Source organism: Uranotaenia lowii, chromosome 1, assembly GCF_029784155.1.
Source record: "Uranotaenia lowii strain MFRU-FL chromosome 1, ASM2978415v1, whole genome shotgun sequence".
Lineage (NCBI taxonomy): Eukaryota > Metazoa > Arthropoda > Insecta > Diptera > Culicidae > Uranotaenia > Uranotaenia lowii.
The window spans coordinates 186,251,760-186,274,467 of NC_073691.1; the positions used below are offsets into that span (position 1 = coordinate 186,251,760).

The following is a 22,708-nucleotide window of genomic DNA, read 5'->3' on the forward strand; positions in this document are numbered from 1 at the left end:
CAAACGTTTAACTCAAATTGACAAACTGAAGAAAAATTCGAATTTCATTTATACACAAATTGTTCCATTTATTATTTGTTTTGCAGTTCTTGAAACTATGATTTTTTTTGTTCTTCATAATAAATCCATTGTTTTGAATTTTTTTACAATATTTTTTTTTTAGAATTTTATATTCGAATCAAACATTGATTTTTTAATTTGATTCCTACAACTTTTGTTAATTTAAAATTATTATTTATTGACAATACTCTTCAATTTCAACTTTTATTGTCTGAATTTCATCGCTAATATTGGTCTTCTAAGTTAATTTCCCGGAAGCTATGAAAATGCTGCTTTTCAAGCCACAGGTACAGATGGCTTGCCAAACCAAATATTTCTTCGTGAACTTTGACAGTTTCATGTGCTTGAAAATATCTGCTACCTTTCTCCTTCCTTATGCCGTATAAAACTCCTGTCCCGGAAGCTGCTTGTAGTCGGCTTTGACGTAGGTTTCGTCGTCCATTACCACGCAGTCAAACTTCGTCAGCATCGTCGTGTACAGCCTCGCGGGATCGGCCAACGTCGTATTTTGTTTATCATCGCGATTTGGTTTTACTACCTTCTTGTAAGTCGATAGTCTGGCTCGTTTTTTCACTCGATGCACGATTGTAGACGATACACCCAGCTTATTTGCGGCATCTCGGAGAGACTTAACTCTCTTTGTCGTCTTAGCAGCTTCCGGTTTTCGATTCAGATCCAGACTTCCTGGCTGTCGACAAACTTTCCCCAAACACTTTAATTACATTTGTAACGGTTCATTTGGAAACTTTTAGCGATTTTGCCAGCTTTGCGTGCGAGTAACTCGGATTTTCGCGATGCGCGAGCAAAATTTTGATACGCTGCTATTCTTCCTTGGACAGCATTTTGACAACTGAAGACTGAATTCCAAAATCAAAATAGGACCAACATTCTACACACACACACCTTCAAAATGAGGGGTGTTCAGGTTTTTTAAATGCAAAACCTGAACACAAGATACCCGATCGAATTTACAACGATGGTTATATCTGCATCTAAGTCCACAAAAATGGTATTAAAATTATCAAAAAAAAAATTTTTTTTAACGTATATTTATTGCCCTCGGAATACTATATGTTCAAAATATAAACCCCTAAATACTTAAAAATCATGATTTGTACATCTCAGACGCAACTGCAACGAAACATAACCATTTTCGTAGCTTGTCCTCCCAAATTCGAATTTTGTTTGAAAAATAACTATTTTTTTATTTCTCCACCCTGCTGTGTTTGAAAAATAATCATATTCCAACTTCTCCCGGAGAAGTCAATTTACTGGTTCTCAATGAGAAGTCATTAAAAACATTACGCGGAAAAAGGTCAAAAATGGTTATTTTTGAACCATAAATGGTTAAAAAAAATTCGATCGTGTGATCGGAGAAGTGGTTAAATGTTCTAATTGGATCAATTAGCGCTATATTAGCTCCATAATTGTTCTGCCGAAGAGGAGCAAAGAGCTGAAAATCACGATTCCAAGCCTCGAGGTCGTACGCTGAATTGCTGAGAAAGCTTCTAACAATGCGGGACAGACGGTTCTTGACGTTCTTGGCGAAAGCAGATCTGCAACGATAGAGGCCCGTGTTGCGGCCCGGCGGCCTTGCAGCGGTTCGATGTCGATTAGGCGGCAGCGGCTTTCGTAGCTGGGAAGTCGGAACGGGTCTACCCTGAGCCATTTTGGTAGTAAGGGCACCAAACCGCCGAGCCATATTCGAAGGTTGATCGAACCAAGACTCTTGGGACAATAAATATCCTGAAAGGCTTTTGTCATGCGGAATAGGAGATCCAGGCATCTTCAGCACAACAAGTATGAAATGGCCCAGTAGACGAACGAGTACGATGGCGAACAACAGATGGCGCAGCTCTGAACAGGCGAATAGACAGCTATAGGCGGGCTTCACAAGTGGCGCAATGGAGCGTAATCCCTGAATGGGACCGTATCCCGGTTCCGGGGGCAATGCCCTTTACTAAGAGCGATCACAAGAAACGTTGAGACACTACACATCATACCAGTCGCCTTATATGACTGTGATAGTGAACCGCAGAGTCGGATAAAAGCCGCAATAAAAGTTTTCTCATACGACCAGGTGAGAAGTGAAGGTTGGAAGATTCCCTAATGCCCTTGATTTCTATCCCATTGCGCCAACAGGACTCCTTGTTCGTTTCACATGAAGTATGCTGATCGGAGGACAAGAAGCACGTGCAGTTTGAGGCCGATAATTGCAGAAATGCACCGTCATTGCTGCTCGTCGAAGATCGCCTAGTATCCTCAAGCGGCCGAAAACAACGATCCATTCAACCGCTTGGACGCCGGCAACAGGAACCGGAAGTCAGAGCAATGCTGAAGTCCACCAGAGAAGCTGACCGTGAAGAGCTAAGCAGCCAGTCGCTCATCAGGAAGTGTCATCCTTGGAGTCCGTAAGGCCAGCATTTACGAGGTAGGAGTTGAAAAGCCCTTCATAACAATTGTTTGAAAGTGGTGGTGGGCACAGCATTTTTTCGACCTATCGCCAATAAAGTGTGGAAAGTCTCTTCAAGACTCAGTATTTCCTTTCGCTAGCTATCTCGCGGATATTGTCAACCCTGAGGTGTTTGAGAGGGTTTCCAGTAGTGCAGGCTAACTCACACAAAGGCTATAAGCTTTTCCAATTATGTAGTTTGTGTGGATCTTGAAATTCAGCCGTTTGTCCAGGATCACACCAAGGTCTTTCACATGCTCAACTCGTACAACTGCCTTATGTACAAGAAAATAATCAGCCCACAGCGGGAGCCGCTTGTCTGAAAACGAAAGTACTGTGCATTTGTTGCGATTAAAGTTAAAGCAGTCACACCAGGCGGCGAAGTTCTTAAACTGGCTCTGCAAGACGTTGACATTTTCGGGGCTGTTGATGGGTTCAAACAATTTCAAGTCGTCGCCATACCAAAGTATTGGTCCCTCGAGAAGCCGTGCTGTTGCTGCTGTTGTTGTTGAAGTAGGTCAGGAATATTATGGGTCCTAAGTGGCTCCCTTGAGGTATTCCAGAAGAGGCAGGGAATTGATCGGAGAATGATTCATCTGTTCGTACAATAAGTTTCCGTCCTACCAGGCAGCTATGGAACCATACATATCTATCGATACTATCTAGTTTGGCGATGGCTATTTTGTGGTTTACCTTGTCGAAAGCCATGACAGGTCGGTATAGATGACGTCCGTTTGAGATCCTCTGACAAAACTGTCTCGCACGGAAGACATGAACGTCAACAAAATGGTTCTAATACTACCAGTGCAAGCAGTTTGATAATTGCACATAAGGCAGAAATAACGCGATATTTGTTAACATTCTTCCTGTCACCGTTTCTGTAGACCGGAACATGTAGATAAGCCTCTTTCCAAATGGAGGGGAACGTGGTTTCCGTGAGCGATGCTTGGAAGATTCGTTTCATAGGAGTCAGCATATGTGATATGTATCGCTTCAGGAAAGTCGCTGGAATTCCATCCGGACATGCAGAAAGATTGTGTTTCAGCTAAGCAGTCACCTTCAAGATGGTAAAGTTAGTCACCTTTAAGTTACCATAAGTTCCATAGATCAGTCTCTTTAAAGCTTACTCAGCTGTGCTGGGGGGCTGCTAAGCATTAGGACAACGGACTGATTTTGGACCAGGGAACCTTTTTTGGACCAGGGTACCTATTTTGGACAACCTTGTCTAGCTCTCTTATAAAGCAACATATGTATACAACACGCGGCAAAACAGTTGTGAGTTTCAATTTCCGAGTAGTGTATTGACAAATTTAAATATTTATACCTTAATTTAATTTCATTTAACAAATATAGTTTTTCTGAGGATGGCCGAAAGATAAGTAGGCCGGAAACGTTAAAAACAGCATTTTAATTTCGTCTTACGCTCACCGGAAAATCAATCAAAAAAGATTATACAAACATCTTCTACGATACTTCTATGGACTATTTATGATTGTTCAGAAGTACAAATTTAGCACTTACGAAAATTATTTATTTATTTATTTTATTTAGCGAAATGCGAATTTTCTGTTTATAAGATTAAGTAACTATTAGACTTTTGGTCACTTGGGATGCTCAAATTCAGTACATCGTAACTTCGTATTATTACGCCAAAAATTATGAAAAAACTTTTTTTTTTATTTTCATTTTTTTGTCGTATACATACCCAAAAAAATCATCGAACCCGAAACTCAAGTAACTGAAAAGTGGGTTTTTCCTCGTTGAACACTATTTTATAAATTCTCACCTTATTCCGGCTGCTATTCAATGGATGATCGCCAATAATGATGTTCAGTCGAGCCCCTCCTGAGGAGTGAGAACGCTCAAATTAGTTTATTTTCAAAACAGACACGATAATCCACCGGCAAGCGAAAGCTGCATGCTAGAACATCTTCACGGAAGATCCCGGCCCATAAAATCTTGCTCGCATCAACCGCAGCGGGACATCACTGAAGCCAATGATGATACCAAATCAATAGGATTGCTTTCACCCATAGTTGACTTTTTCCCTAGAATCGGTTCCCTAATTTGACAAATCAATAAAGACGACACCCACGAGGCAGCAGCACTTCTTCGGGAGCTTCTCGGGAAATTCAGGAAGCACGTCGACGGACGGCCTTATTTACGTCCCAAGGACACACTACTCGCTCGGTACGACTTCTTTCGGGACAATTATGGGAGCGTTGTTTTTATTGTATACTTTAGAACTTTGAATTCGTCGAAAATTACTCCGGTAACCTTCGGACCGATATGGCCGTGGACACGCTTCTTCTCCCAACTCCAAACTAGCTAACAACAGGATCGGTCCTTCTATTTACAAATGGACGTGAACAATCGCTAAATAGCTTTCTATCTCTCTTGTTCGGCCTTGTCATTCATTCGACAACTTTGTTTATACTCATTAAGATTTGTTTACGTTGACGGCCGGCCGGTCCTTTTGAGTCGGATGGATGGAGATCTTTCTTCGGGCCGTCTTTCTCCTTTATTCCGTATAGGAGTTTTTCTCACCCGGCTGAGTAGGTGCAATAAATGTTTCGCTTTATGACAGCAAGGCAGCAACACGCTTGTAAGTACATAAGAAAATGTTGGGATGATCCTTGGAGCGTTCCGATTTCCAGATCGTTCCCGGTCGTCCTTTGCTGATGGGCAAAGAGTACAGGGATAAGCTAGAGAGCTTTTGTTGGTGCCAATTTTTTTTTGTTTAGTTTTCGGTTTTTCGGGAGGGTGGAGGAACTTTTCATCGGCTGCCTCCGCTCTCCCTCTTGCTCTTGCTCATTTACGGGGTAGGGGGATCGAAAGCCTGTCAGAGGTGCATTGTGCAGTGCGTTGATTTACGGAAGCGTCCGTTTGCCGTTTGTCAGTCGAAAAGGGAAAGGGGGAAGGGAACATATTTTATTGTATTTATTTTTCCGTCCCCGGAGTCGTGTGCCAAAATTGCTGTCAAAAGTTTAGCAATCGAACCGGGGTCAATTCGAGAGTTTAGTTCCAATCGAGAAGCGATACCGAACAGTTCGTTTTTAAGAGTTTGTTGAAGTTTGGTGAACAAATTTATCAAGAAGTTACCATGGCAGCAGCTCATCCATACTTTTCGGAGTACAACTCCAACTATTATAACGCCTACTATAACTATGGTCAGTTTAGCCATGAGCATTACCAGCCGGGGAATTATGCGCAGACGCAGCCTACTAGTGCACATTATGGAAGTTATCAGTTCCCGTATTCGAATCAAGCGGATTTACAGCAAAGTCAGCTGAAGCAAAGCGAGGAAGTTTCAACAACGACCCAAGCGGATTCTCCAGCACGGCATCATCAAATTCAGTCTTCAGGTATGAATTATCCTTACCATGCGGAAAGCAGCCAATACTACCCGAATCAGTATCATGGGCATCAGCAGTTCAACGGACATCACGATTACTATGCCTATCAAAGAGGATACCTGCCATATGCAGCCAACAGTTCGAAAACCGACTACCACCAGCAGTCTTCCTACAACCAAGTAGGCGACTTGAGTGTATCGTCAACGGAGCAGGATAAACAAGCATTCTACAAATCTACCGAGCAGATTTCTACTGAATCAAAACCAGCCGGCAGCAAGCGAAAACTGGAAGAAGAGCCTAGCCAGGAAGATAGCCCAGCCCTGCGAGCGCTTTTGACGAATCCCGCTAAGAAGCTGAAATACAAACCTGGCTACAGCTCCACCAGCATCCTATCGCCCATTAGCGACCGATCGGTGCCGGAAATCATTCCGCCATCGCCAAACAAAACCGACGACAGCATCGATAGCATTTTGGAATGTGCCAGCAGCGGATTCGATGCGCTCGAGTCGAACTTTTCGCTTAGTCATCACCAGCGGCACCATTTCACCAATCCGGCTGCACAACCACCGGCTCCGAGTAGCACCGCCTCCAGCAACTATGGCGATGGGGTCAGCACTCCGCCCTTGTCACCCAAGTACCCGGAAACTGCTACGTCATCCCCCGCCATTTCCGAAGACAGCAAGAGAATGGAACATTTTGATGGTAAGTTAAAATAGAATCGAACTGCCCCTTGGAATTGATTGTTAACTGTTGTTTTTCGTTCTCGTTTTCTTCCAACAGGAAACTCGAAAGAATCCACCAAGCGAACCCGCCAATCCTACTCCCGCTACCAGACGCTGGAACTGGAAAAAGAGTTCAGCTTCAACCGGTACCTGACTCGCCGTCGCCGCATTGAAGTTGCCAACGGTCTCAAGCTGACCGAACGGCAGGTTAAGATCTGGTTCCAAAACCGGCGCATGAAGGCCAAAAAAGATCAATCCCTCGCTAGTCCGGAGCTCCCCTTCGAAGAGCAACCGGTGAGCAATCCTAGCGTGACCTACCATCATCATCAACATCTTCAAGCAGCTGCTCAACATCCGCAGCAACAAGTACATCACCTTGGTTACCCGCAGGGCACTCACATGGCGACCCAACATCACCAACACCAACAACAGCAGCCGCAACTCTACGATTGCTACGATTCGACTGGATTGCTACGATCGCACGACAACCTGCTCTCAATCCCGGCCGCCAACTATTCGCAGCCCTGTGCCCCAGCACTGGTTTAGAAACGGCCCAAACCGGATGTCTGAATTCGCCCGGAGCGCAATCTCAGCACACTCCACACTTCTCCTCCTCGCCAAAACGAGATAATCAGCCACGTGATGCCTTAGAGTCTAATCAAGAAGATGTTCCTATTTATTTACATATGTGAAAGTAGAAGTCCCCGTAAATTTAGCTTAGGTTAATTTTTAACAAAAAACAATCAAACTAGCTTTAATTTCTTTAAATTGTTGTACGTAGATATACCCAAAATGTAAATAAAAGAAAAAAGTGCAAGTAAACAGTTTTAATCGATCAGTAACACTGCGACCGATAATCGAGTCCCCGGGAGTTTGACAATCTTTCCCTCTTCTGGTGGCTGGTCGTACGTCGGCATCCCCGGGTTGCTAGAACATTTTGTACGGTTTCGTATGATGGCCTACCACCGGCTGTGTCTGTTTACGTTGTTGAGTTCGGAGCTCTGCTGCAAGCCAAACCAAATCAAAACGCTGCTGAGGCTGAGTCCAGTCGAGAGAACAAACGCATCCCACCGCTCGCTCGCTCGGCATCAGCAGAGTAGGGAGCAGCATGGGTGCAGATGGGTTTTCGGTCGGGGTTTCCTTGCCGTTTGTTTCTGGTTTTCCTTCTTTCAATTTGCCATTCCGGCCTGCGCTCTTTCCCTGATTAGTAGGCTGTGTTGATGAGATTTTTGAAAATAATTTGACAAATTTTCACTGCAATATCCATGTAAAATAATGAATTTTTAGAGGAGTTAAAAAACGAAAACATATCATGACATCAAATAAATAATGCAGAATTATTTATGGCCTTTACTGTACCAGATTGGAACCCCTCAATTTCAACTAGGGAATCGCATTACAGATTACAAAAACCGATTTATTACACTTAACAGTGGATTGTAGCTTTTCTCACATTCTGTTAATTATATGTGGATATATATTATACAAAATCATAAACAAATCAAATGTTTCTAATTCTGGATCATCAAATTATTGTTAAAGAATTTCTAACGCAATAAATCTCAAATTATTTAAAAATATAAAAATTCCTCATTGTATATAAAATAAAAGTATTTTAAATTATCATTTTTTTCCTATAAATAACTTTATTTGCTACTGATTAGTGATTTTTAAATTTCTGGTTCTTTGATTTTCCTGTATGATCCCGTTTTTATGATTTTTTTTAAAACAAGTGTAATCTCAATGAACTCTTTTTGAAGTTACAGCCTACGGTATTTTAAAAATAAGCATTAAGATAACAACTTAAATAGTTCGCCCGCCCAACCATGAGTTTCAATTAGTTCTCCTTTTTAGTCAGGATTGACTTCTGAGTGAAGAAATCGAGTACAGGCCCCTTTCGTTTTTGGCAACACGCTCGAAAATGTTGTGTTGCCAAAATTAAAAGGTTTTTTCAGGAACGATTTTCTTACCAATTAATAAAAATAAACCATTTTTTTTTATTATTATATTAATGTTTATCATTTTTTAAAGTTTTAAGTCATTCTTTGTTGTTTTTTTTCAAGTTGAAGACACATTTAAAACTTGTTTTTTATGTTTAGAGTGTTAGTTATTTTAATCATGTTTGTTATTTTAGTCATTTTGCATCTTTTTTATAGATATATTTTGTCATTTCCATTCTTTTGTATTTGTTTGTATATGTTTTTGAGTTTTTGAAATTTTGAAGTTTTTCGTCATTTTAAAATTATGAAAATTTTAAAAAAATTGTTAAAAATTTCATTTTTATCGTGTTGGAATTTTTCCAATAAAGTTAAGTTTTATATTTTGTAGTTTTTTCAATTCAATTATCATAGCAAAAATTGAAAATTGAAAAATTTAAAAAATTTTAACAAAAATTGACAAAACTCGCAAAACGACATAAATTCCCAAAAAATTAAATATTTGTCAAATAATATAAAAAAACACAAAATTAACAAAAATAAAAAAATTGACCAAATTGAGAAAATTAGCATCAATCAAATCAACTATCAAAATTGACAAAATTGACAGAACTGATTGAAATTTAAAAATTGACAAAATTGAAAAAATTACGAGAATAAAAAAAAAGATCAAAATAGACAAAAGGCAATCAATTGTTTAAAACAACAAATTGGACAAAATTTGTAAATAGTGGCAAAATTGACCATATTTATAAAATAAACAAATTTTACGAAACTAGCAAAAAATCCAAAATGACAAAATTTTTAAAACTGGCAACATATTATCATTTTTGTCAATAATGACAAAATTGATTTTTGTCGTAGTTGTCGTTTTATGTCGTTTTATGTCATTTTGTCATTTTGTCATTTTGTCATTTTGTCTTTTTTGTCATTTTTGTCATTTCTGTCATTTTTATCATTTTGTCATTTTTGTCATTTTTCTCATTTTTGTCATTTTTGTCATTTTTGTCATTTTTGTCATTTTTGTCATTTTTGTCATTTTTGTCATTTTTGTCATTTTTGTCATTTTTGTCATTTTTGTCATTTTTGTCATTTTTGTCATTAATGCCGTTTTTGTCATTTTTGTCATTTTTGTCATTTTTGTCATTTTTGTCATTTTTGTCATTTTTGTCATTTTTGTCATTTTTGTCATTTTTGTCATTTTTGTCATTTTTGTCATTTTTGTCATTTTTGTCATTTTTGTCATTTTTGTCATTTTTGTCATTTTTGTCATTTTTGTCATTTTTGTCATTTTTGTCATTTTTGTCATTTTTGTCATTTTTGTCATTTTTGTCATTTTTGTCATTTTTGTCATTTTTGTCATTTTTGTCATTTTTGTCATTTTTGTCATTTTTTGTCATTTTTGTCATTTTTGTCATTTTTGTCATTTTTGTCATATTTGTCATATTTGTCATTTTTGTCATATTTGTCATTTTTGTCATTTTTGTCATTTTTGTCATTTTTGTCATTTTTGTCATTTTTGTCATTTTTGTCATTTTTGTCATTTTTGTCATTTTTGTCATTTTTGTCATTTTTGTCATTTTTGTCATTTTTGTCATTTTTGTCATTTTTGACATTTTTGACATTTTTGTCATTTTTGTTATTTTTGTCATTTTTGTCATTTTTGTCATTTTCGTCATTTTCGTCATTTTTGTCATTTTTGTCATTTTTGTCATTTTTGTCATTTTTGTCATTTTTGTCATTTTTGTCATTTTTGTCATTTTTGTCATTTTTGTCATTTTTGTCATTTTTGTCATTTTTGTCATTTTTGTCATTTTTGTCATTTTTGTCATTTTTGTCATTTTTGTCATTTTTGTCATTCTTGTCAATTTTGTCATTTTTGTCATTTTTGTCATTTTTGTCATTTTTGTCATTTTTGTCATTTTTGTCATTTTTGTAATTTTTGTAATTTTTGTAATTTTTGTAATTTTTGTAAATTTTGTAATTTTTGTAATTTTTGTAATTTTTGTAATTTTTGTAATTTTTGTAATTTTTGTAATTTTTGTTATTTTTGTAATTTTTGTAATTTTTGTTATTTTTGTAATTTTAATAGTTTTTGTAATTTTGTCATTTTTGTAATTTTTGTAATTTTTGTCATTTTTGTTATTTTTGTTATTTTTTCATTTTTGTAATTTTTGTTATTTTTGTAATTTTTAATTTTTGAAATTTTTGTCATTTCTGTCATTTTTGTCATTTTTGTCATTTTTGTCATTTTTGTCATTTTTGTCATTTTTGTCATTTTTGTCATTTTTGTCATTTTTGTCATTTTTGTCATTTTTGTCATTTTTGTCATTTTTGTCATTTTTGTCATTTTTGTCATTTTTGTCATTTTTGTCATTTTTTGTCATTTTTGTCATTTTTGTCATTTTTGTCATTTTTGTCATTTTTGTCATTTTTGTCATTTTTGTCATTTTTGTCATTTTTGTCATTTTTGTCATTTTTGTCATTTTTGTCATTTTTGTCATTTTTGTCATTTTTGTCATTTTTGTCATTTTTGTCATTTTTGTCATTTTTGTCATTTTTTGTCATTTTTGTCATTTTTGTCATTTTTGTCATTTTTGTCATTTTTGTCATATTTGTCATTTTTGTCATTTTTGTCATTTTTGTCATTTTTGTCATTTTTGTCATTTTCGTCATTTTTGTCATTTTTGTCATTTTTGTCATTTTTGTCATTTTTGTCATTTTTGTCATTTTTGTCATTTTTGTCATTTTTGTCATTTTTGTCATTTTTGTCATTTTTGTCATTTTTGTCATTTTTGTCATTTTTGTCATTTTTGTCATTTTTGTCATTTTTGTCATTTTTGTCATTTTTGTCATTTTTGTCATTTTTGTCATTTTTGTCATTTTTGTCATTTTTGTCATTTTTGTCATTTTTGTCATTTTTGTCATTTTTGTCATTATTGTCATTTTTGTCATTTTTGTCATTTTTGTCATTTTTGTCATTTTTGTCATTTTTGTCATTTTTGTCATTTTTGTCATTTTTGTCATTTTTGTCATTTTTGTCATTTTTGTCATTTTTGTCATTTTTGTCATTTTTGTCATTTTTGTCATTTTTGTCAATATTCTGATCTTATCATTTTCGTCTTTTTTTCATGTTTGTCGTTTTTGTCATTTTTGTCATTTCTGTCTTTTTTTTCAAAAAATTTGACTGGTGTGCTTTGTCCGCACGCGTCCATTATGTAGTTTTCTCCTTCTCTGAGCAACCTTTGCTTGCGAGTATAGCGTTGGGCGGTGTATCAAAGTTACAATCGCTATCGTACCATACGATGTGGGAATGAAGTCGCAATGATTGATTATTCAAGTTTCGGATTGGGATGAATCATCCAACAGGATGAAAATCCCGAAAAAAAAAGAAATCTAGTTTCGGAGTCGTACCCTTTGATGAAAACCATATTAAAGTGTAATGAATTGGAGCTCCAGCTCCAACATTTTTGAAACTGGTTTGGTTGTAAATTTATCCGGTAAAAAATTTAAATAACTTGGATTGGCTTATGAAAAAAAAAGCGTCTCTTCCTCCCTCACAGTTTTCCGTCATGATGACAGCAATTCTGAGTTGGAGTGAAGGTTTTTAGTTTCTCCCTTCGTGTCTAGGACGTCATGTATAATTTGACGTCATATTTACGATTATCTTGATAAGTGATTGCTGGATGCTGCTAGCAAGCCAAAAGGATATGTTTTTAAATGATCTCTTAAATCGATTGGGAATGTGGGCCACTCTGAATATCTCTGATGTGTGTTGAGTTGAAAATCTCAATCCAACTATCATGGTTGTCGCTTTGAGTAAGCATATATTTCTATATGTTTTGGACTTAAATACGCACCATATGCTTCTTTTATTTATCAACCTTAGAAAATTAAAAAAAAATACTTACATAATTAAAAATGGCCAAGGTTACTTTCAAGTCTTTTCGCGAACGTAGTGCTATTCAAATCTTCGATATGGAATGACGGCTTGGATTTTCACCTTAGCAGCAGAGCGTAGCATCCAAATCTCGGAACGCACGAATCAAAATTATACTGGAATATGGCGCAGCAATGAGACCCATCGAACAGTGCAAGTTGGTCGCATAGAAAGCGTTTTGTAATAAAACTTTCAACTAGTTTCGGCATCGATGATAACGCACACCGATTTTACATACAGATGGACGGTGCTACTGACGAAAGCACGCATGACTTTCTGGTCCAAAGTTTTGTCCACTGGGCCCGATTTTCGCCCAGATTTTGTTATGCTCGCGAAGCTGATTCCCTTTCCATTCTTTCGAATCGCATTTCGGACCATTTTTACCAATTGACTTAACGATATGATGGGGATATTTTTGTTCGCGATATTTTTTCGTTTTTCTGAAAAAAAAGGTTCTTATTTCCCCTAAAATTATGAAAACGGGAGCTCATGATACACAGAGATCAAAGTTAAACTGTTAACAACAACATCCGGAACGAGCAGGATTGTATCAAAATCGTGCTAAGACATAATAAGACACCCTACAGTTGACAGTTATTTCAATAAGTCTCTTCAAATAAGCCAGCTAGGAAAAAAAATTCAGTTGTTTTCTCAGAAAAGAATGAAAAATTTCACAAGTTACCCGGCTAGACAATTTTATTCACCGTTTTCGATTTATGGGAAGCTTTCAGAGCGACCACCTAGAATAAAGCATAGATCATCTTAAATCTGGACGCATTAAAACGGGTCTATCTCGGAGCTATGTAAACGGAATAAAAATGTTACAAACTCAAAATGTAGGTTTTTATATTGCACAAAGAAAAAATAAAAAAATATTATTTCGATGTGGTTTTGAAGAAATTTCGAACTTTTCGTCGAATACCACTCATTATAGTTTGGACACCCTATTCGCTGACCTCAGCGGCCATTTTTTCAACAATCTTTTCATCTCTTTTGCATCCCGAGTCGTCCTACCATTTTTCTTCATCTTCTGCTTGACAATTGCCCAATATTTTTCGATAGGGCGGAATAAAGGGCTGTTGGGTGGGTTGATGTCTTTAGGACAAAATCCATCCCGTTGTTCCGATAACACTGTAGTACCTCTTTGCTGAAGTGTCAGCTTGCCAAATCTGGCCAAAACTTTACTGGTCCTTTGTGAGATCTAATCTACGGAAGAATACGTTTTCTCAGGCACTCCTCCTTGTACATCTTGGAGTCCATGGTAATGTTTGCCCAAAAAAACCGGGGTTTTTCGGCTGCAGCTGCCGATCGATAGTCTGCATCTCACGGAAACGAATGAAAACGCTGCACACGGTCGATTTGACCATTTTTAACGATTTTGCGATTTTTTTAACCCGACCACGTCGGAATTTTGATGTGAGTGTCCAAAATTCATTTTCGTCTCGCGGCTTCCATCTCATGTAACATTTATGAAACAATTCAAATCGTAACGAAATTTTCAGCACTGATAGAGGAAACATTTCAAAACAAAGTACTGTCAAAACATTCCAGTTCCGACTACTAAGAGCGCTATGGTATAATAAACAGTCCAGATTTAAGATGATCCTTGCTTTAGTATTCATCTAAGTATTTGATTTTTCAATTTGAAAGTTTGTCATAAATCGACACACCCTAGAGAAGTATCTTCAGTCCACTCCAGCCAGAGGGATTGAGTGCCGAAGCTCAGTCGGTTTTTGTTTTGTTCGGTTTTGTTTGTGTGCGGTACTGTGCTGATGTGCTGCTGCTGCTACTCCCGAAGGGAAGTTTCGTTGCTCCGTCCAATTCCAGCCAGCTTCGGTCGGTCGGCGGGCGGGTAATGTGCTTCTTTCTTCCGGAGACGACCGGACAAAGGGCCGAAATCATCGGCTTGCCCCGGTGGTGCGCGATGGGATGTCCGGATACTTGCCGAGCAATTGCGCGTACGTTCGGCTTAGCAGCAACAATTATTAGAAGGAATTTGTGGAATGTCTGCCTAAACAGGTTCCAAATAATTTCAATTTATTTGATTCGAAAACAAATATTAAATCTAGATTTGAGTAGACGAAAGCAAGAAATACAAGTTCTGTGTTGTTTGTATATTTTAAATTTTTTTTTTGTTTCATCTTTTGATACTTTTGTCATTTTTTCTTTCATTTGTGTCATTGTAGTGAATTATTCTTATTTTTTTTACTTTTTTGTGTCATTTTTGTGTACTTCTCATGTTATTTTTGTGTCATATTAGTGTCATTTTTGTAAAATTTTGGTGTTATTTTTGTGTCAATTTTGGATCAATTTTACCATTTCCTTTTATTTTAGTAAATTTTGTCATTATTTGATTTTTTTTCTTTTTTGTCATTTTGATGAATTTATACTGTTTTAACATTTCATTTTGCAGCGCACACATTGAAATAACACGTCATGTAACCCCTACCCTTGCACTTCGAAAACCATTCGAATACAGGCCGAGAAAATGATTGACATGTCCTGCCATGGCAGTCTCAATGACTTGCATTATTGTCTAGATTTTCCAAAGCGCTTTCATCCAATCCCATTCGGGCTCGTGGATTATCCCTTGCCATCCCTCTTCATTAGAAGCAGTGATAGAGTAAAACAACCAGCAAAGATGGCTAACTCGAAGGTGGTGGCTTAGAGGATTATCGATTGGGTTTATATGTACGCAAAAAATGGTGGACTCAATCATAAGCCATGACTTTTAATGTGCAAGGGGAAAGCTGACCAATAGAAAATAATCAAAATGTTGTTTTTGACGATAACAAGAAAGGGTGCAGATTTTGAATTTTGAATTATTCAAATCAATTTAAACATACCTAATACCTAAATTATGTACATACATTTTAAAATTCTGTTCAATTTATTTGTTATCCATTGGATACTCAAATCCCTGCAACTCAATCCAGTTTTAGTCATTTTTTTTTAAATTAAAAGCCTAGCATCTGTTCCGACAGAGCTATTGACCGTCAATGTTTATTGAGTTATTTTGGTTCGTTAAGAAATACTAATCAGAACTTGAAACACGGTTCAAATTGCTTCTGAAGTAGGTTGAATTCCAGTGAACCAGAAAATCGTTGTAAGCTCATGGAATCAATTTAAACAGCCACATCAACATTCCAAATTTCGGGCACCCCCGAAAACGTTGAAAGCCTTCCCACCTCAACTTATTTTGCATTACTTTTATTTTGTTTTTTTTTTTTTTTTGCTCAGCTTCCTTAAACATGTCTTAAAACGATGATCGCTCATTAGTCACCGTCAAGTCTGCCTTTTGAAGTTTATTTATCTGTTTTTGCGTGTATCCTTGTTTCAGATTTCATCCGCCTGACATCGCGCCGCCCGATGAATCTACTCTGAAGTGAACTCGAAGTTGAGGTAAGTTAAAATGAAACAGATTTCTATCTTTAAGTAAAACTGAGAACATTGACAGTTTATGTTAAAAATGAACAAAAAAGTTGAACCTTATCAAAGCTGGTATGAAATATAAAAAGTACCCATTGGGTGGTTTTTAGATTTGATAGAATAGGTCAAATCTTCAATTCTAAGACATAACTTTTTTGGTAATTAAGTTCCAAATTCTTTTGTGCACTTGGTGAAATTTTCTAATACTCTATCATTTTTCGAAAAATGATATGTTTTTTAAAGTGTGTCGATGTCGCTGATATGGCATTAATTGTTCCTAATTATTAACAAATATTAACAAATAACTATATGTTCTGGCTCAGATGTTTTGTTTTACGTTCACATTTACTTTTCATTATTTGTGTCAGTTTTGTTATGATAGGGTCGTAAGCTGTTTTGAAATTACATGAGTCTCTTTGCCTATTAACTACGTTCTGATCACCTCTTAGTTTAAAATAAAATATTTCGGCAGTTATTTTTGCATTGTAGCCTGTTATACGTTTTAGAATTTCAAATTTAAATCAATGTCCGGATTCCAAATAATGTTGGGCTAGACCATAACGAACACATCCAATTTGTAATACCTTAACTGCGACTTTGGACTTCGAAATGCGTTGAAATGATTTTAATAGGACAGTTGTTGAATGCCATATAAAAATATGATTTGTGTTAATCAACAAAATAAAAACTAAATGCATATGCGCCCATTAAGCAGAATACAGATGTTATCTTATATACATACTAGCTGACCCGGCAAACTTTGTTAAGCCTGTAATTTTTTAATTAAATTTTAATATTTTAGCACTGTTTCTTAGTCAGCCTTCCTTTAAGTGTATAAAAGCTAGTGGATACCTTTGTATCAGAAAAAAAATCCAGAATTATGGTTCGTTATTCGAATTTCATTATTTTAAGTTCATTCAAAAAACCGCTAATGGAATGGAAAATATCATACATAACCATATTCAAAACCGGCAGTTCGTGACACAAAAACGCTCATACGATTTGCTCTAATAAGCTCGCTAACTTTTGTTTAGCGAACTTATTTTCTTGTTGAGGTAGCGTATAATGAAGTTCTGCTAATGATTAGTTCTGGTAACTTAAGAACGCTTAATCTATCAATTTTCAATTTAGTTTAGTCATCAATCCTATTCAAAAACTCCTATCTGATAAAGTATTTTAAAAATGTTGAAGATTGATTTCAACAGAAAATGGATCTTTTTTGCTGGAGTCGTCATAAATAGAGTTGTATTTTCGATTTCTGCTAACCTCTGTATTTAAATATATTACAGTTTTCTTTAAACATGGTCGTCAGAACAGAAAAATAAAAAAAAGGGACCCAGAACATTTAAAGAATAATGAATATAAAATTAATTTTTAATTTTTTTTAATTATTTCAAATGTCTTTTTTTCGGACTTTGCACTAAATACACTAATTGAATCTTATTGTGAATTTACAGAGCTGAGTTTGACAAATATTTAACAATTCAGAAAAAGTTACTATTCATTTCATTTTACAGCAACACTTTTCTAATCAATGTAATGTTTGAAAATGTCTTCGAAATTTGTGTCATCATTATCTTTTTTTCAATTTTCAGTAAGGGATTGGCAAATTGCACTAAGAATTAAAGAATTTAGAAAAAAAAAGAATTTAAACTTTCTTGTATTTAGATTATTTTTCTCTCAACAGGCAAACCCTGAATGAAAGCAAATCTATTTTGAGTATTTTTTTTAATAAAAATTAAAAATATTCACAAATTACTTAAATTTATAGTTTAAGATCGTAAGATAAGAAACTGTAATCCAGACAGTTAAATTTAATTCTGAATTTTGTTGTTAATTTGAATCATTATTTTAGTTTGGCTTTATGAATCTGGATTTTCGGTTATATTAAAACGTTAATTTAACAGCTGAATTTTCATTGATCTTGATTTTATTTTTTTTATTTTTTTGTCGAATTTAAGTGTTTATATTCTTTAATTTACTTATGCTTGACAGATTGTTTTTTTAGATCTTATATCTGGTACGACACTTTTTTTGTATTTTTGTGTATTGGTTCAGATTTTTCTCTATACTTAAATGTTCGAAATTTTGGGTGGCATGCTTTTTACTTAAAATTTAATTTTTATATTCTTTCAAGTTTTTAGTACATGATGATATTATTGATAACGATCCTTTTTTCTGACATTTGAAACTGAGAGTTGGATCTAATATCAAGATAAAGTCCTATATAGCTAAAATTTCCAAAAGTTCCGATTAACCACTGAGCATGAAAGGTAGTGTGGATTTTCCAATGTTTCCTGGTCCTCCAATCCGTTTTTATGATAATGATTCAATTTACTTGGAACCACAAAATTAATAACCTTCAATTCTCAAACTAACTGGATAAAATCAACAAAAAATAAATTAAGGTGAACTTCTACCAGTTTTATGACTTTCTACTGGTGTTACCAAAACTCAAAAAAAATAATTTGATAATGAAATGTTTCAATTCAATCTCATTAAGTTGTTTTGAGTCTCTCATTTTAGTGGGTTGTGCCAACGTAAGCTTAGCTTAGCTTAGCTTAGCTTGTTTGACTACTCATATCCACCTTTAGTGGGTTGTGCCAACGTAAGAACTTTTAACTACACAAATAACACACGAAGTATTACAGGACTCGACACTTAACGTTCTTACTAACGGAAAAAAGGAACTAAAATTACCTTTTTGTCGACCGGTTTTGGGCTCGATGTTGCCCATCTACAGGACGATGTCCGACCGGTCGACAAAAAGGTAATTTTAGTTCCTTTTTTCCGTTAGTAAGAACGTTAAGTGTCGTGTCCTGTAATACGTCGTGTGTTATTTGTGTTGTTTTGAGTCTATTGGAAATTTTACAGCCATATTGCTTGAGTTGCTAAAAGAATATGACATTTCAAAAAAAAATTAACGGTGAACAAACAAACATCTTAAAAGAATCTTAGAATTGCCTTGATTCTGATGCAAAAAATTACAAATTTTGTCAATATTCTTCGTACAGGCTTTGCTATGCTTCGTAGTTGCGGAACCCCATAGGGAAAATCACATCCAAGTATCCATTTTAATGATGCCACGTGAAAAGTACACTGGCAACGAAAATGGGCGCCAAAACTTCCTTTAGAGAGATGGATGAACATTAGTAGGAAGCCTTGATTGCTTTTGGCGCCTTCCTACTCTGGGTGATTCGAATGAAAAAAAAAAAAATGGAAATTGGGTGCCATGACTTTTATTTGATACGAATAAAAACTAAACATTAATTTTCAAATCCCACAAAAACATTTTCGAAATTATCTCTCCGTTGTATAATTCTTCGCGTGAAGACGAACACAATAAAAAAAATCGCATGCAAATCGGATGATCCTGTGAAGAGTTTTGCGTGTTCGCACATTTCTGTATGGTCTGTCTCTCTCCCTGTTTTATATATATAGATATTAACAAACATGAGTATAAAAACTAAATACACATGAGCAGGAATCTGTTTTCTACACATTGGAGTAATTTAAATGTTAAAATCTCCTGCAATATTCGGGAAAACGATTTTATTGTAAATATTGTCTGAAATAACGAGCCTCAAATCATGCGAGCTAAATGCGCCTCTTGGTGTTATTATTTAGGAAAAAAAATCACTGTCTTTGGCATTGTTTTCGTGGAATTTTATTGAAAACGCAAGAAATTGATAACTTCCATACGACAAAGCTGTAATTCATAAAAATATATACTTTTTCAAATCTGTTTTGAGAACATCAAGTTTCTTTTGAGATGCAGATCAGAGCTTAGATTCAAAATTTAAATGATAAAAATCATACATTTATTCGGTTTTATTTGTTTTTTTTTTTTTTGGGATAGTGCCATTTTACAAACATGATAGGGCCAACAAGATATTCTTTAATTCCACTTTTTAATCATTATTAAACCTTTTCAAGACCTTAAATTTGCTGTACTGTTGATGAGAAACTTAATTAAAACCCCAACTTTTTGTTTTGAGCTTCTTTACGTACAACTTTTAAAGGTCAAAGTATTACATCAATATTTGTCGAAACCATGTATGATTTTTTTTTAAATTTTGAGTATGTATATTCATAAAACTCTTTTATGCCCTCATTTCAAAGCGTATAACCAAAGATCTCCAAGTATCAAGATAGTCGGGCTTTTGTTTTTTCGAACAAATAGTTGGCGTCACCTACAGAATGTTTATGGTGCTGCCGCCCTGCGAGATGTGATCCAAGCTTTGCAGCTTTTCACACAAGTATTGCAGCTTTGCGTTCATGCTTTGAGTGGAAGCACATCATCACACTAATACTTAGAAAATCAAGCGTAGCTTCACTCATACAATGTTTATGTTTAAATTAGGTGTGTTCAATGAAACAAAATCGAAATCAATTGAAACGGATTGACAGTTGTACAGCTGATTTTCCAATTGACTTCGATCGATCTCTATCCGGCCGTTGATTGAACAGCCACTATCCAATACTAACGAACTGACGCAGTATTCTCGGATGTCATTTTATATCAGCTCCGTTCGGAATTTGAAAAGACGGGTTTGCTCTAGAAAATTGTAATTAATCTATCATATAGGCAATTCCAAAGGCAAAATCTTTCTAACAGGTACAAGAGGAAAATGTCAAATAAGAAAGCTTATTGCTCGACTCATAGAAGTGCCCGGACCCAGAAAATAACTATCAGTTCCACCCATGAATGAATCTCAAATTAATCCTTTTGATGACAATTGGAAAACAAATACCTGCAACATGATTTATTCTTCATATTATAAAATAAAAATTTCAAAACCACCACCGGCACCTCCGCCACTGAGGGCATCTTTTCCGCTGTCGGAAAGCAGTTGACTTAATTTACACGTTCATTCTACCGCTTGGGTGCATTCCTTCACGATGTCCTCCTCGGTGATCGCGGACACGGTGTTTTCGGCACTGAAAAAACATCACTTACACTGCACAATTCTCACACAGCACCCTTGGTATAGCAGCACCAACACCGCAGCGCCGACTGCCATCACTTTCACCCTTGAAAATTGAAAACTAACTGAAGCAGCTGTTTTTTGACTATAAACAACAGCATGTATGTTAGTGTGATCGAAACCGATGGAAACGAATCCTGCCCTCGGACTTGATCGATTTCGATTGGTTTCGATCGACTTCGATTGGCTTCATTGAACGTCAATTCGATTAGTTTCGACCAAAACACTGGCTGAATGAACAGTCATTTACCAATCGAAATCGATTGAATCCAATTTCAATTGCATATTGAACAGGCCTATTGTTTACAACAATGCAATTTACACTGGTACATGTGTGTGCGTGAAAAAAGTTTAACTCGAGCTTGGATCTCAACCCGTCAACCCTCATTTGGCGCTAATGTTTTGTCGCCAGAATTCCGTGGAAGCCGATAGCGCCTGGTATAACCCTCAAAATTCATTGATTCAATTTGTTGTTTTGACAGCCATTTCGTGGAACAGCTTTAGGGACAATATACTCGATAGGCACATGTAGAATCACTTTCTTCTACTGTTGTAATTAAAGCATCACCATTCGTTATTCCAAAATCAAACAATTTTTCTCACTAACAAACGTTTCAATAAGTTCTTCATAGACATAATAGAGAATGTGCTCATAACGATTTTCGTGTAAGGGGAACATGCCCAATTATGCGCCACCTAAGCGAATCGCTGATTTTCTATGTATTCTACCTATAAATTGTGTTAAAAATCGGTGCAATCATTGAAGAAAAGTGTTTTCTACAAATGCCTATGATTTTTTATTACTTAAATTGCATTTAGTTGCTTTAAAAACTTTTAAAAACCATATTCAAAGCCACAGAACAAAACTGTGTTGCAAATACGCGCCGCTGTGTATTCAATACGCGCCTAGCAGCCGAACACACCCGAAAGCAGCCGAAGACCGAAAACACATCAATACTTACAGACACTTTAACTGAAAAGAAAATCAAAATGGACTAATCTAAATTAAAAAAAAAAATATAAGTAGATATTTTGGGCTGAATTAACGCTCAAAATATGGCTTTAGACTTTTTGTTCATTTTCAATGAAAATTGGCCTTTTTGAAAAATTAATGCTATTTTCAGCCTACTACGATTGGCGCGTTTTAACGAGCGCATAGGCCGTGATAGAACATACCCATAAAAAGCATACCTTAACGAGTTCAGTATGATTTTTTAGCATAAAATCATAGTTTAGATTCTCCTCTATCGATGTGTCAGAAAATATTGTCTTATTCGTTTTTCTCTGCTTGGTGACCTTGGTGACCCTTTTAAAGAAAACTTAACACTTGCCATGGCGTATCACAGCATTTAAAACAAATTGGTAATATTTTGAAGGCTTAAAATGTTTCAGACTCTTCAAAACAAGGGTGGCGCGTATTAGCCACATGGGGCGTTATATGAACTTTTCCCCTACTTTTAAGCAATGCTCATCCCCATCAAGTCATGAACATGGATAAGTTTCTCTTTCGGAATAGACACATGGTTTTTATTAAAAGCTTACTTGAATTCAATTGTAGTCATGTTTTCTTGAAGTTATAAAGCTTCAGGTCTTTATCCACTACTTCTCCGGGTTTCTCATATAGCGGTCTACAAAACCTTTAAAAATTAATTGTTCGACGTATAGATACACCAGTTTAAAATAATGATCATGTTTTAACTTAAACCATTTATTTTATAATTCGTTGAAGTTAAGATAAAATTAGTTTTAACAACTTTATGTCCATCATATTTATTTGAAAAACATACTTTCACTTCGATATAGTTTGGAACACTTTGACTGTGT

General features: G+C 35.7%; 1 protein-coding gene across 1 annotated transcript; it reads left to right on the plus strand.

The window, feature by feature from the left end:
* Positions 1-5,548: 5,548 nt before the first annotated feature.
* LOC129739378 (segmentation protein fushi tarazu) lies at positions 5,549-7,335 on the plus strand. Its single transcript, XM_055730800.1, has 2 exons — positions 5,549-6,570; positions 6,649-7,335. The coding sequence occupies exons 1-2, from the start codon at positions 5,616-5,618 to the stop codon at positions 7,134-7,136; spliced, it is 1,443 nt and encodes a 480-aa protein (XP_055586775.1). The 5' UTR covers positions 5,549-5,615; the 3' UTR covers positions 7,137-7,335.
* The last annotated feature ends 15,373 nt before the right edge of the window (positions 7,336-22,708 follow it).